This window comes from Pristiophorus japonicus, chromosome 2 (genome assembly GCF_044704955.1).
Source record: "Pristiophorus japonicus isolate sPriJap1 chromosome 2, sPriJap1.hap1, whole genome shotgun sequence".
NCBI classification, from domain to species: Eukaryota; Metazoa; Chordata; class Chondrichthyes; family Pristiophoridae; genus Pristiophorus; species Pristiophorus japonicus.
In genome coordinates, this window is record NC_091978.1 from 254,499,017 (window position 1) to 254,514,012 (window position 14,996).

Here is a 14,996-nt window from a genome sequence, read left to right on the forward strand (position 1 = left end):
TGAGAGCAACTGTGTTGTCCCAACTGAGATCATGTAACTCAGCGCCGACTGGGAAATCAAACCAAGGACTTAAGTACTACCTTGTAGAACTTGCCTATTAAGAAAAGTGAAAACCACATTTTGTTGGAATTTTTATATTTGTCAAGGCAGGCTCAATGGTCTATTTCACAAACCACTTACAAATGTGTGTCGATCTGTCCCTGACAAAATACCAAAAGTCATTTTTGAAAAATGTTCGTGTACATGAACAAAAGTTTGCAAAGTGGCTATTTGAAATGCAGCTGCACAAAGCAAAATTCTGGGACGACGTTTAAAATCATACACCTAAAATGATTATCTAACCACACCTGCTATTTTAATGCATCATGAATCTAAGCAGCTTCAATACCAGAAGAGAATCATGGAAATTGATTTGTGGCTTTTAAATCATGACACCAAAGCAATAATGAGAATGTATTGCAAACTCAAATTTACACAATCCATTGAAAGTCAAACAATACTGTATTTATTAAAGTGTGACTGTGAACATCTTTCTGGCTACTGCAAACAGTATCTACATTCAGTATAAAACTGTTAAAATTCTTCAAAGTAAAAATAAAATCCTTTCAACAGAAAGAAGATACTTCAAGGTTGACCGTCTTCAGTCTTCAGAGAAATGTATGTGCTTGCCAGATTTGTGCGTCTTGGCCACGATAATTTTTTCAGCCTTGACAATCAACTGCAACAAAGAAGTTTTAAGAGCTTATTTCTTTCTCAGTTGAAATGTTAGTAGGAAAAAAAATCTGAAACAAAATGTCACATTTTTTAGATTGAGCAATGCACTAAATATATTCAAATGAACAATATTCTTGTAAACTACCTTCTCCATGCCCCGCTTTTTGTCCCGTGGTCGGTTTAATTTTGCTTGTCTATCCACTAAAATCTTCTGCCAATAACGTTGTTCACCGTCACCTTTTGATAAAATGAAAACAGAATGAAAACAAATGCAAGAAACCATATTAGAATCCAGTTATGATGAAAGGTTATCAACCTGAAACATTGGGCCAAAAATTGCGGTCGGAGGCTTCCTTCGTACGAATGTCTGATCCGAAAAAAAAATCTACGAAACTACTTGTTGGTCCCGGAGGAACGCATGATTCCGGTCGGAGGCCTTCATTTGCTGCACAGCGCATGGGAAGATGTCTTCCACATACAAACGCATCTGTTGAGATCACGTGGGCCTGGACCACCAATCAACTAGGTAGAATTCTCATTGATAATAATGGAAACTTCGTTTGTACGGGTTCCCATTACTATCAATGAGAATAACCCCTTAAAACAAGAAACAGCACAATAAATTTAATTTAAAATTAATTGAAATTAAACGTAATTAAATGTTTTAGAAAAAAATATTTTTTGGAATTAAAAATGTTTCAATCGGGTTAAAAATAAACTTACCTTAATGGACAGGGTTTTTAAATATAAAAATGATTAACTTTTTCACCAGGTGTAAAAGTTTGAAGGACATTCGCTGGGCACAAGTTGGGCAAATAGCCCAATCTCTGCCACGCGGATGGCCTGCCGGGGTGGGGGGGGGGGAGGGAAAATGCATAGAATCAGTCAAGAAATTGTGACAGATCAGAAAAGCCGGTTCTCGACGCATTTGCGAGGCCTCGCCGGGTGTGCACGCACTTCATATGCACCTGGCGAGACTGCAATTTTCGGCCCATTAACTCAGTTTCTCTCTGAACAGATGCTGCCCAACCTGAGCATTTCCAGCATTTTCTGTTTTATATTAGAATTAAATTCCTTCTTCAGCTGTAGATATTCGTCTTCACTGAGCGGCCTCCCATATCCCATCCAAGTAGCCATTTTTCTGTGTGAGCCTAGATAGTGGGGGAGGAAAATACAGCCTCTTCTTATCTGGTCCTCACCCTATGGTCCATGGTCATACTTATTCTATCAGGGGTGACTGTAACCAGGTGACCATGGTTTCCATTCAAAAAGCCCATGGGTGCTGGGCTAGTTGTGCTTGTCAGAGATCAGCTAACAACACAGAGCAAGGATGACCTCACTATTCACTGCCTTAAGCAGCTGCCCCACTGCAGGGAATATTTTTAGTTTTATTTAGTGTTTTACAACATGGCCATTTGTTAACACATCTCAGTAACTTTACAAAAAGTGTTTTTTTTCATCTTTAGTACAACTATTGCCTACCATTTTGGTCCCTCCATTCAAAAAAAGATTTTGCCTCAAAAGGAGGTACAGAAACGAGCACGAGGATGATCCCCAGCCCGAATGCATTGAGCTATGGAGATAGATTGTGTTCTTTGGGTTTGGATTCACTGGAGAGATGTAGACTTAGATAGGATCTGATTCAAATATTTAAAATTATTAAGGGCATCATTAACCTTCAAGTAGATAAAATTGTTTGAAGAGATAGGACTGGGAAGAATTACGAGCCACCCATTTAAATTGAAAAAGCAGGGAGACAGGCTGGATGCATGGAAGTTTTATTTTCCTCATGCGGGATATCGACCTATGAAACAGCATTGTGGAGGTGACAGCAAGGACTGTTTCCTTGCAATTCTTCAAGAAGATATATTCCTGAAAAACCACTTGATGGCAGAAAGAAAAAATTCCACATTAATATCAAATACGTTTGGGGATTTCTGGAGTTTGTCCGATTGCCTTTGAGGGGGCAGAGCGCAATTTTTGAAAGCTGTTTCCTGAATTGGCTACGGTGTGTTTTTGCCTCCCCATGAATTAAGGGGAGGATTGAAGGAAGGAAGGGTAGGTATATGTACTTAATGTGAAAAAACATTTTCTTTCATATTCAGTGGATTTGTTGCATGTCCCAATTTGGGGTGGGGAATCATATGGTGCCTGTTCATTTTGAAACTTTGGAGACAACATTACATGATATTCCCCACTACTTTTACATTGCACAAACCTCATGGCATTGCCACCAGTTCTCAAAGTCCAGGTCTTGTACCACTGGCTGAGTGTTGAATGTATAATTATCAAAGCTCACTAAAACTAGTTGTTGGGAGGATGCATTTTAGCAGGTCTTCTGGCTGATGGTTTTGATGAGCCCTGGCAATTTGTCATTTGACTTGCATACAGAGCAGAAGGCCCATACTTTGGGAACCAGCAACACTAGTGTGGTCTTGCACAATATAAAAGCAGTTTTCATGTTTGGTCAGGTGACGATCTTGAATTATTTTTCTCCTACGATTGGGCTCAAATTTGACCCACTCCTTTTTTCGGCGCACTCACCAGAGATGCGGCGACTTTATGGGCTGAAAACGGCGCCGAAAAAATCCCCCCCGATTCTGGCAGCTATGTTGCCTCTCCCGGGGCTTGGCGCGGCATGCCAGTCGATTTGGGGGGGGGGGGGGGGGCAGAGCTTAGGGCCCTGCGCCAAAAACAGTGCTGGCAGCTCTCCACATGCGCGTTGGAGTGTGCGCACATGTGCAGTAGCTCTTGCCCCCAACCTCTGTGTGCTGCAGCGTGGGAACCGATGCGTCCCACCCCTATCCCAGGCCGAGTGGTCTCCCGCACAGGCCAGCCCGCTGCCTTCCCGGGCTAGAAGGCCACAACAAGCAGGTTGCTGCGGGGCCCAAGCTGGTGGGGGCCGGGAAAAAAAAAAGAGTTTTGATCCGGGGTGGGGGGGGGGGGGGAGTTTGATCCCAGGGGGGTGTGATAACTGTGTAGCCAGTAATTTTAATGAGCTTACTCAAGACTTTCCTTAACCCTGTTGATGAAAATACTTTCCTAACCAAGTTAATAGAAAATACTTTCAAATATATCGTTTGGAAAGCAGTGACAGGATCGGTCCAAGTCAGCATGGGTTTATGAAAGGGAAATCATGCTTGACCAATCTTCTGGAATTTTTGTGAGGATGTAACTAGCAGAGTGGATGTGGTGTATTTGGACTTTCAAAAGGCTTTTGACAAGGCTCCACACGAGATTAGTGTGCAAAATTAAAGCACATGGTATTGGGGGTAATGTACTAATGTGGATAGAGAACTGGTTGGCAGACAGGAAGCAGAGAATCGGGATAAACTGGTCCTTTTCAGAATGGCAGGCAGTGACTAGTGGAGTGCCGCAGGGCTCAGTGCTAGGACCCCAGCTCTTTACAATATACATTAATGATTTAGATGAAGGAATTGAGTGTAATATCTCCAAGTTTGCAGATGACATTAAACTGGGTGGCGGTGTGAGCCGTGAGGAGGACACTAAGAGGCTGCAGGGTGACTTGGACAGGTTAGGTGAGTGGGCAAATGCATGGCAGATGCAGTATATTGTGGATAAATGTGAGGTTATCCACTTTGGGGGCAAAAACACAAAGGCAGATTATTATCTGAATGGCGGCAGATTAGGAAAAGGGGAGGTGCAATGAGACCTGGGTGTCATGGTACATCAGTCATTGAAAGTTGGCATGCAGGTAGTGAAGGCTGCAAATGGTATGTTGGCCGTCATAGCTAGGGGATTGGAGTATAGGAGTAGGGAGGTCTTACTGCATTTGTACAGGGCCTTAGTGAGGCCTCACTTGGAATATTGTGTTCAGTTTTGGTCTCCTAATCTGAGGAAGGACGTTCTTGCTATTGAGGGAGTGCAGCGAAGGTTCACCAAACTGATTCCCGGGATGGCTGGACTGACATGAGGAGAGACTGGATCAACTGGGCCTTTATACACTGGAGTTTAGAAGCATGAGAGGGGATCTCATAGAAACGTATAAGATTCTGACGGGACTGGACAGGTTAGATGTGGGAAGAATGTTCCCAATATTGGGAAAGTCCAGAACCAGAGGACACAGTCTTAGGATAAGAGGTAGGCCATTTAGGACTGAGATGAGAAACTTCTTCATTCAGAGTTGTGAACCTGTGGAATTCCCTGCCGCAGAGCGTTGTTAACGCCAGTTCATTGGATATATTCAAGAGGGAGTTAGATATGGCCCTTACGGCTAAAGGGATCAAGGGGTATGGAGAGAAAGCAGGAAAGGGATACTGAGGTGAATGATCTGCCCTGATCTTATTGAATGGTGGTGCAGGCTCGAAGGGCCGAATGGCCTACTCCTGCACCTATTTTCTATGTTTCTATATAGGGTTTAGTCCAGCAAGAAATGTGGTCAGCATGTATAGGCCTGATAACCATTGCTTGTGCTCAGTACATAACAATCATGGGCAGCAAAAGTAGCAGTATTGGAACGATGTCCAATTGTCAAAGCTGGATTAAAATCCTTGAACTTCCTCCCTAAAAGCACTGTGGGAGCACCTTCACAACATGGACTGCAGTGGTTCAAGGCAGCAGCTCACCACCACTTTCTCAAGGGCAACTAAGGATGGGGAATAAATGTTGGCCTTGCCACTCAATGGACTTCCCCTGCTCCCTCTGAACTCTCCTCCAGCCCTACGCCCCTGCCTGCTCTATGAATTCTGGTCCAGAGCATTCAACTGTGTAACCCTTTCCTCCATTATTAGCAAGAACGCTAAAGCCATCTTCTCCCCACACTTATCCTTGCATCTTGTTACATCTTCCCCACCTTCCAAGCTTCCTTAAAAATCTAACTCTTCATCTATGCTTTTGGTCATCTCTCCATTTAACTCTGGTGCTTATGAAGTTTTCAAATGTTGAACATGGAATGCAAGTGCAAGGTTGAAATGAATCAACCAGTGAATCTCTATTTTAGTTAGTACTGGTTGAGGGAGCAATGCTCACCAGCAGAATTCCTTGCTCTTCCAACAGCACCGTGGATCTTTAGGGGGCGAATTGCCCCTTTTTATAGCCCTGTTAGGTGTCTCTGAGGGGCGCTAACGGGGTTCAATGGCATTTTCACCTGGTGGAGTGGGGTGCTACCATCTCCCGGGAAATTGCCCGATTGCCCCGGTGGTTTGGGGGAGGGGGGGCGCTGTCCTGGCAGCAGCGCGCCCTGCGATTAGTGCCCTGGGCATGCGCACAACTGGCGAGGACGTCATCGTCGTGCATGCCGACCCCTCACCGGACCACGTCGACCCATCAGCCCCCGCACCAACTTCTTTTCACCCAGTGGGGGAAATTGCCCTGCGGGCCGCAGGTGCATATCAACACCAGCTTCGCGATGACATCCGCTGCTAGGCGCCCCTTCAAGGGGAGGCCTTTGGCGCCCTGGGTCGCCACCTTTGTTGGCCCAACAATGGCGGCCCTCGTGTCAACCGGGCTACCATCGTGTAGCACAGCACGGCACTCTGTTTTGGGCAGCCACCAAAGGGCCTGCAGAGTGCACAGCAGCCCTTCCCTTTAATGGAAGGGGAGGGGTGTTGTAGCGCGTTAGCGCTATGCGGAGTATTCGCGCAGAGCTGGCCTGCGCGCCCCCCTACTGCTCCTCGAAGGAAGCGGAGCGCTCCATTTTCTTTGAGGGGCATATAGCCCAATTCTGCGTCGGGGCAGGACATCCGGGCGCAGAAAGTCCCAGTAGTATACAGCCCCCAATTGGGTCAAGGGGAAATTTCTAGCCTTTACTGTTCACTTGAAACAGTGGAAAATGCAGATGGGGCCTTGGTTTAATGTCTCACCTGAAGGGCAGCATCTCTGGCAATGTAGCACTCCCTCAATATATCTCATTGGAATGTCTGCCTAGATTATGCACTCAACTCCTAGTAGGCACAGCTTTTCTGACTAGAGGCAAGAGTGCGACCAACTAAGCTAAGTGGATACACATAACTATAGCATTGGCACTTGATTCCCAAATTAGAATTATCCAGCACAGGAAAATATTTAATGTTTTTATTGTGTATGTACCCATCACAACTGGACTGCATGATTAAATGCGGCCTGGGTACTGGAAGGGGAGGTGGGGAGGAAAAAAGAAGAAATGCAGCGCAAACGGGACAAGTGGAGACAGAATTTTGGTTCGGGCCGATTATGCGCTCAGGTGCTTTTTTTTTTAATGTTGAGAAATTTCTGCCAGATCTGGAGGTGTTTCCTGCACCCACTCTCCCCTGCCTCTATACAGATGTCACCAAAGCAGGCGAGACTGGTGGGAAGACATTATCTGTTGGAAGTTCTTCTGCATTTGTCCCCAATAACTTGCCAGGACCAGATCCTGGACGAACTGGGTTCCAGAACTTCAGCAAATTTAGGCAACTATCAAAAATTTATGATTTTTCTTTATATTGGTTGAAATAACATACTGTACCATAGTGGAAAGATGTCGCTGAATTCCTGGCTATCCTGCTGGGGCAGACACCCAGATAATGTTGGAAATCTCATACAAGCGACTCTGAACCAGGATTTGCACAGGGTTAGGGCCACAGCAAGCTGGCACTTTCCATCAAAGAGGCTTTATTGTCCATGCAAATTTAATGCATTCTATTCCGTAACTGGTTTACGTGGCAGTAATTATTAAGATAGGTGTTGAAAATTTATTTTATGTTCTCTCTTGCATCAAAACAATGGTCGATACTTAAAAGTTGCAATGTAAATGTGAGATAAATTAATCCATTAAAAAATGATCTAAAGCTAAATGGACATAGGTCCAGGCGCAGCAAGGACTTTTCAAAAGTATTTGTCGAGGGTCATTTTTCTAAAGTATATAAATGCCACTACTTTTCTACCCATACACCAGAGATGTCAGCTTGAGTAGTTTCTGGCTCCCAGGTGTTCTGAAATGACTGCTAAAAAGCACACGACAACTCTCCCTACAACAGTATATATCCCATTGCACATCTGGAGATACAGCTTCCATTCAGCACCATCGCACAGCAGGCAGCTGACATTGTCAGGGTTTGAATTACCTTGTTCAGCATCCTCCTTTTGACTCTTCCTACCAGCCACCCTACCAGCCCCAGGCCCACCCCCCCCCCCCCCAAACAGACAATTCCCTGCTTGAAACTATTTTTAAAAAATTTACTATGTCTTACAATAAAAATCTTAGAAATTCTACTACCAAGGCTAAATTATATATTTTTTAAAAGCTACAGTGTAGTGCGATTTGGAGAACAACTCCCAACTTTTGATGATAAAATAGGCTTAGAGATATTTTCTTGCACACAATTAAATATTTGCACAGGAACCTAGATTTTGAAAACTTAAAGCTGACCTGAGAGAAGCTCAAGTTTCCAGTTGTACTTGCTCTGTATCTCTCGTTGTGCTCGCATCACAGTTTGGGCATCTGCAGGGGTTTTAAACCGAGCATGTCCCTCAGTATCCCCTTCAAGCAGGTCCACGTACAAAACCTCAGATGTCTCCATCAAAGCATCCTTCACACAAAGTAAACATTTTTTTTTAAAGAAAGGAGCAGTCCAAATGGTTTCCTATTCCAAACATTAACTTATGAACTGCAAAATCACTGTAGTGGTATTTTTTTTCCCCCGTCTCACTCTTGCCCCTTAAATTTTCTCCTTTTTTTTAAAAAAAAGAACGCAAGAATTAGGAGAAGTAGGTCATACAGCTCCTCGAGCCTGCTCTGCCATTCCATAGGATCATGGATGATCTTTGACCTCAACTCCACTTTCCTGCCCGATCCCCATATCCCTTGAATCAACCTATTTTCTACCCTGTTCTTCAAAAAGGAGAGATTATTGCTGGGGTATCTCACCAAGTGGTCATTTTTCACACATGAGCCCAGTCAGTGAATGTTGGTAGGTTATTCAATTGAGGAAGGCATCATAGCCAAACCAGATCCCCTGGTCATTAGAAATTCATACGTATACAACAGTGGTTCCCAGTAAAATAGATTTTCCCCTCCCTAGGCCACGGGCTCAGTCCTGTTCTAAAACAGCTACTGCTACCCAGCTGAGCTAGAATCGAGCATGGGAACCTTAGTTGTATTACTTAGTATGACACCAGGAGTTGTACTTACTTAGCGAGGAGTGGACTTCCGATACATCTCCCAAGTGGTCCTTCCTTGTGTGCCGATGGGATAAACGACCATTGATCGGGATGTCACAGACAAGCCTTATCCTGGTGTCCATATATTTCATTGGGAGAGGGGAGGGGGTTGATACCCAGCAAGAACCCAGCCTGATTTTTCTTTCCTAGCCTAGAGAACGAGGTCAACTGCAGTAATCTCAATACTGCCTGGCCGAGATCAACAATTCGAGTCCATGCCCAGTTGTGAGCCAGCAGCTGTTTATCACCTATGAACCTTGCCAGGGACTGGCAGGCTATCCAACTGTAGGAGACCACATTTCAGCCAATTTTTTTCTTAATTGAACATTTATACATGTGAATTTTCAGTACAGATCACTGGATAGTGATTACTAGTTGGAATCCTTACAAATTTTCCCAGGCCTGTTGTAACACAACTACTGCTGCCCTTGCCAAGATTGACTAATTCAGTAGAGCTGGGATCAAACCTAGAACCTTCCTAGTCTACATGGCTCAGTACCAAGCCAGGTACTGCATTTATGGTTAGAGCAGGAAGTGGAGCTTAAAAACTTTAAAATAAAGATTTGTTTGATTTGTGACAAAAACTTTGGAATTATTCTGCAGAGAGAAGGGCAGAGTGTAGGTTTCTAAGGAAGGTTGAGCTAAATGGGCCGCAGTGCTTTTATGATCAGTCATTACTTTTTTTGACCATCAGCATGATCAACAAGTCAATCATTCAAACTTTTTGGAGGGAAAAAATATATAAATACGAGGGCACTTTATGAATCAGTCTGGGGGGGGGGGGGGGATGTTTTTTTTATTTAAAAAAAGTACTTTCAGTATTAATTGAAATAAAAAAAATTTCCAAAACCTACACTAACTCCTAATCTTGGAATATCTATTTAGCCTGCAGGAAAAGATTAAAATCACCAAGAAAACTACTATTTTTTTAAATTTCAAAATATACTACTATTTATCTACACAAACAGCACATACAAAATGTTACAGGACGATAGGCAGCCCCAAGAACTGATTCCAAAAAAAGCCTACAGCTCGAGGGCACACATTTACCTTGATCTGTTTCCTGCCCAGCAGGGGCTCGGTACTGGTGATTTTCACAATGACTCCACTCACAAACTGAGGCCCCAGGGTGTTAACCTTCACAGAGGGCTGGGTTCCTTCATCGTTAACCTTTGCTTTAGTAGAAGAGAACAATATGGTCTGCATCAATAGCTTTGAAATTCAAGATATTTTACACTAACACATTCAAAGAAATCTAGCATTCCACCCCCTTCCCAATAGCCCAAGCACAATTTCAAAGCCTTTTGTTTTTCAAAACTATTTGCATGCTAATTAAACTTACATCTTCCAGTTGATTCCCTTAGAGAATGTAAATTCCTAAAACTCTGAAGATTAGCCTTGAAGGTTCCCCTGATTTTCAATGAATTTGTCCAGTGAGTAGCAGAGGCACACAGATCAGGGGCAGTGCCCTGTATAATGCAAGTTCAGCAATGTATGTTGTAAAGAAATGTAACTGTACCCTCACCCATTCCATGTACTGTGTAGTGCCACATGTCTGTAATACAATGTATCCTGGATTGTACCCTGAAATGTAAAGCAAGCAAATGTATTGAACGGAACTGCCGTCAGCATCCAAATGTATTGTATGGAATTGCTGACCGCATCCAAGTGTACCGAACTGCCTTCCAATGTATCGTGCAAAGTTTTATATGAATAAAGTATATATTTTGAAATATAAAAAAACTCAGGGTTTCCAAGTTTGATCCTGGTCTGTGCCGAGTTACCAGTTACTTGGAACTCCAGTGGACCACTGACCCTCCCAATGTCTGCCCCCAACCAAGCCTCGGATCACCTATCATCAATGGCATGACTCAGTGCCGAGCTTGCGGCCAACATCTTGCCGTAGGCAACTAGGCTCATACAGCAGTGCCTAGTCTCCAATCGTCTTGGACCCTCTTGCACTGGACCAAGACCTTGCTCAGCTAAGCCAGTGTGGTAGCCAGTGTGCAATGGTCACCCCACGTTAAAAGAACTCATGCACAGGCATCCTCCACTCATAACATGAAGTTCGGGACCTGGAACTTCAAGACTCTCATGGAGAGCGTGTGGCAAATCTGTCCCACCCTCCCTTACCCTCAACGACTATCTGTCCCACCTGTGACAGAGACTGTGGCTCTCATATTGGACTGTTCAGCCACCCAAGGACTCATTTTAAGAGTGGAAGCAAGTCTTCCTCGATTCCGAGGGACTGCCTATAAATGAATGACCTCAACTAATGAAGGCAATGGTACAGGCGCCGCAATTGGTGTCAATGTCCCAGAATTGGAGGGTGGAGAACAGCCAGATATCCTGCTCCTGATCCCCATCTAGAAAATCTTTAGAAGGCTGTGTATGTGCGTGCACATGGGTGTATAGACAAGGTGAGGTCAGGATTAGGCATGCCTGTTGTGCCCTCCGCCTAATTGAACAGTCTTCAAAACATTCACTGACAAGGTACACGCATGAATACTGACAAGGTACCAGACGGCAATGGTGACCTGTAGAACCAAAGCCCAATGATGAGTTAACATCTTTAAGAGAAGAGAAAATTAGCTAATGTTCCATTTACCCAATAACACGACTGCTGATGGCACCCTGGACTTTATCATCAACAATGCTACAAGACAAACAAGGCTGCTGCGTGCAATGGCCACCTCTAGCAAAAATCAGGCAACAATACTAGTGGCTGTAACATGCAGCCCACCTGCACGAGTCAAGAATTTGGGATGGGCCATACAGGCCAACATGGCACTCATGGTCATGTGTATTGACAGTTGGCAGCACCAGAGTTTGAATTTACATGGGTACGCTGCCACAGCTGTTTCTGGTTGCTCAGTAGAAAACTACTTACAGTGCAGTCAACATTGTTGTTGATACTGACTGTCAGTCTGTGTACAGTCTTGGAATCGTAGGAAAATGCTAAATGATTTATCCTGTTTTTTTTCCCTTTACGGTTTGCTTGCTTTCAGTTAGTTCTAACAAAGCAACCTCTAAGCTCATCCAGTCCTGTAGCCCCTCCCCACCAAACTGTTCCTCTGAATCTGGCCTTTGAGTTACTCTCTCCCTTCACCTTGCCATCGATAGCTGTGACTTCAGTCGCCTAGACCTCACTAAAATTTTCTCCAAGTTCACTGCTTTAAGAAGCTCCTTAAAAGCCACTGCTTTTGCCAAGTTCGTGCTCACCACTGTTAATATCTCCTTTTTTGGCTCGTTGTCTTTTGTCCAAGCCTTCTGTTGCTTAGGCCCCAAGCTCTAATTCCCTCCCTAAACCTCTTCGCCTCTCATTCCTCCTTAAAACCTACCTTTTTGACCAAGCTTTTGGTCAACTGCCCTAATTTCTCCTCATGTGGCTTTGTGCCAAATTTTTGTCTTGTAATACTCCTGTGAAGCGCTTTGGGACATTTAACTGTTAAAAGCGCTATATAAATACAAGTTGTTGTTGTCAGATTTTTCAAATTATGCTGCTGAAGCACCTTGGGACATTTTACAATGATTAAAGACATGTAAAATATTGAGCGACTGTTGACCACTCCAAAAACTCTTTCAATATTTATTAAGTTCATCACTGAAGCTTTAAATTGAGGTGTTATGCAAGGCGATTTTGGATCTATTTGGGTTGATATGCAATAATGTGGACAACCTGCTGGTTTCTAATAGTGAATGCAGCTAAATTAGGTCACTTACAGCACAAAGAATAAAGTTGAGAATTCACCCAATTTCTTCCATCCAAACAGAAATAAATGGGTCCTAAAAGTGCATTAAAATTAAAATGCACTACCAAAAGTTGTTTATGAAAAAAAACAAGCATGCCCCAAAGTTGATTCAAAAATGGTTCCAATCATTATTTTTCTTTTGATCGACTGATAGCTATCACCATGTTTAAGCACTCCCAATTTAAACCACTGAACAATCTACACCCATGTGTTTGCTCAATTTGGAATGTACACTCTTCCCTCAACAGACATGCATTGCACTTAACCAAGAACAGAGGCTTTAATCCCCAAGTTTGCACAGACGTGCAGATCTGAGTTTAATCAGCTAATCAAAAGGAGGGCACTGCAAAGTTCCCCGTTACTTGTCCCACTGGGACCACCCTATACATTAAGACTTTGTCCTGCAGGACTATCAGCAACCAAGTCAGAAGAATCCCAGCCCCCAGTGACTGGCCCTTTTCTCCAGATTCCATTACTGGGTCAGGCCAGCTGGCCAATCATTAATAGTGGCCTGGAACACTATGGACTTGGGTGGTTCAGGTATCGCGTTATTAAATCTACCAGAGAAAGTTGACTTTGTTCAGAAAGAAAGACTTGCCTTTCACAATCACAGGATGTCCAAAAGCCTTTTACAGCCAATGAAGTTTAAAAAAATAAAAAAAAGTGTAGTCACTGTTGTAATAACGGAAACGTGGCAGCTAATTTGCACACAGCAGGCTCCCACAAACAGCAATGTGATAATGAGCAGATAATTTGTTTTAGTGATGTTGATTGAGGGATAAATATTGGCTAGGACACGGGATATCTATCTTCTCTGCTCTGCTTCAAAATAGTGCTATAGGATCTTTTGTGTCCACCTGAGGGGGAAGACGGGGCTTTGGTTTAGCGTTTCAACTGAAAGACCAGCACCTCCAACAGTGCAGCACTCCCTCAGTATTATACTGGAGTGTCAGCCTAGATTTTTGTGCTCAAGTCACTGGGGGAGGCTTGAACCCACCACCTTCTGACTCAGGCGAGTGCGCTACCCACTGAGCTACGGCTGACACTAAACTTCCAAGTTGGAGCTATCTCAACCCCACTTATTTCCTCGCAAAGAAACAAACAATCATTAGCTGGTTGTTGGATAACTGACGAGCAGGGGTTTGAGGCTTTGCCAGGTGGATAGACGATGCTTGGAGCTCCTCACAAGTGGCAGTAGTCACTATAAAATGCAGGGTTTCTGTTTGCCAATATCCTCCTAACCACATGCATGAATATACATAGTAACCCATTAAACTGCAGTTCCACAGTAAACCCGGGGGCAGGAATCAGTACAAAACTCCCATCGGGCTGTACTTGAAACTTCTTTTTCGTGTACATGGAGCACCATGATCTGTCAACACCTATGTAGTGCCATGTACAATGTAAGGTGTTTCGTAATGCACGTTGAAAAGAAAAAAATGTAAATGTACCGTCACCCATTCCGTGTACTGTATAGTGACACATGTAATGTAATTTTGTTGAATGTACTACAACGTATCCCGTATTGTACTTGAACTGAAAAGCAAGGAAATGTATCGAACGGAACTGCCGTCAGCACCCAAATGTAGTGTATGGGATTGCTGACCGCAGCTAAACGTACTGAACTACTTTTGAATGTACTGTACAAATTTTTTATATGAATAAAGTATATTTTGAAATTAAAAAAATTAAACTGCAGTTCCACCATTTGGAGGTGCTTGCTTGCCTCTCTGCAACCTAATCATGGTAGATACTAAGCTCAGAGTGTGTGTTCCAATACCCAGCCTCCGGCTAGCATAAGCACCTAAGCAAATAACCTCCTATTGTGTACAATACAACAGTGCACAAGATTTTGTCAGACACACATCAAGATTTGATAAAAGATTGTAAATTGAAACAGTGATTATGTTTAGCTTGGATCAAGATTGAGTTCAAAAGCTAAACTAATCAATTAATTTAAACTACCAAAAAAAAAGAGATCTGTTTCTCCAATTTATGTTAGCTCAGCAGGTTTTGGATTTCCTATCATTGCTTTCTAATGCATTCGCCAAGTTTCAGACATGACTTGCAGCAAGATCACCGAGCAAGACGAGCAAAACCTTGCATCTCAACTAAAAATTAAATAACTTAAGTATTAAAAGCCTCTGTTCTATACCCTTTACTGGGATGTTGCTTCATTTCTGCTGAGCTTTTCAGCTGAGAGTTAACAGTATAAAATGGGGCAGTGACAGACATACAATGTATAGAATTATAGAATGGTTACAGCACAGAAGGTGGTCATTTGGCATGTCGATCCCATGCAAGAGCATTCCGTGTACTGTATAGCAACACACGTAATGTAATTTGTCGAATGTACTACAACGTATCCCGTATTGTACTGAATTGTACTTG

At 43.4% G+C, this 14,996-nt stretch overlaps 1 protein-coding gene across 8 annotated transcripts in view; it reads right to left on the reverse strand.

Moving 5' to 3' along the window:
• Nucleotides 1-482: 482 nt before the first annotated feature.
• The window catches only part of larp7 (La ribonucleoprotein 7, transcriptional regulator), a 115,610-nt gene continuing 101,096 nt past the window's right edge, over nt 483-14,996 (reverse strand). For all 8 annotated transcript variants that reach the window (XM_070871242.1, XM_070871216.1, XM_070871239.1 and 5 more), the window contains 4 exons: nt 9,904-10,028; nt 8,063-8,222; nt 860-951; nt 483-718 (listed from right to left, as the gene is read on the reverse strand). In XM_070871242.1, coding sequence (XP_070727343.1) covers nt 641-718; nt 860-951; nt 8,063-8,222; nt 9,904-10,028 — 455 coding nt within the window. In that variant the 3' untranslated portion in view covers nt 483-640. The remainder of the gene's footprint in view (nt 719-859; nt 952-8,062; nt 8,223-9,903; nt 10,029-14,996) is intronic.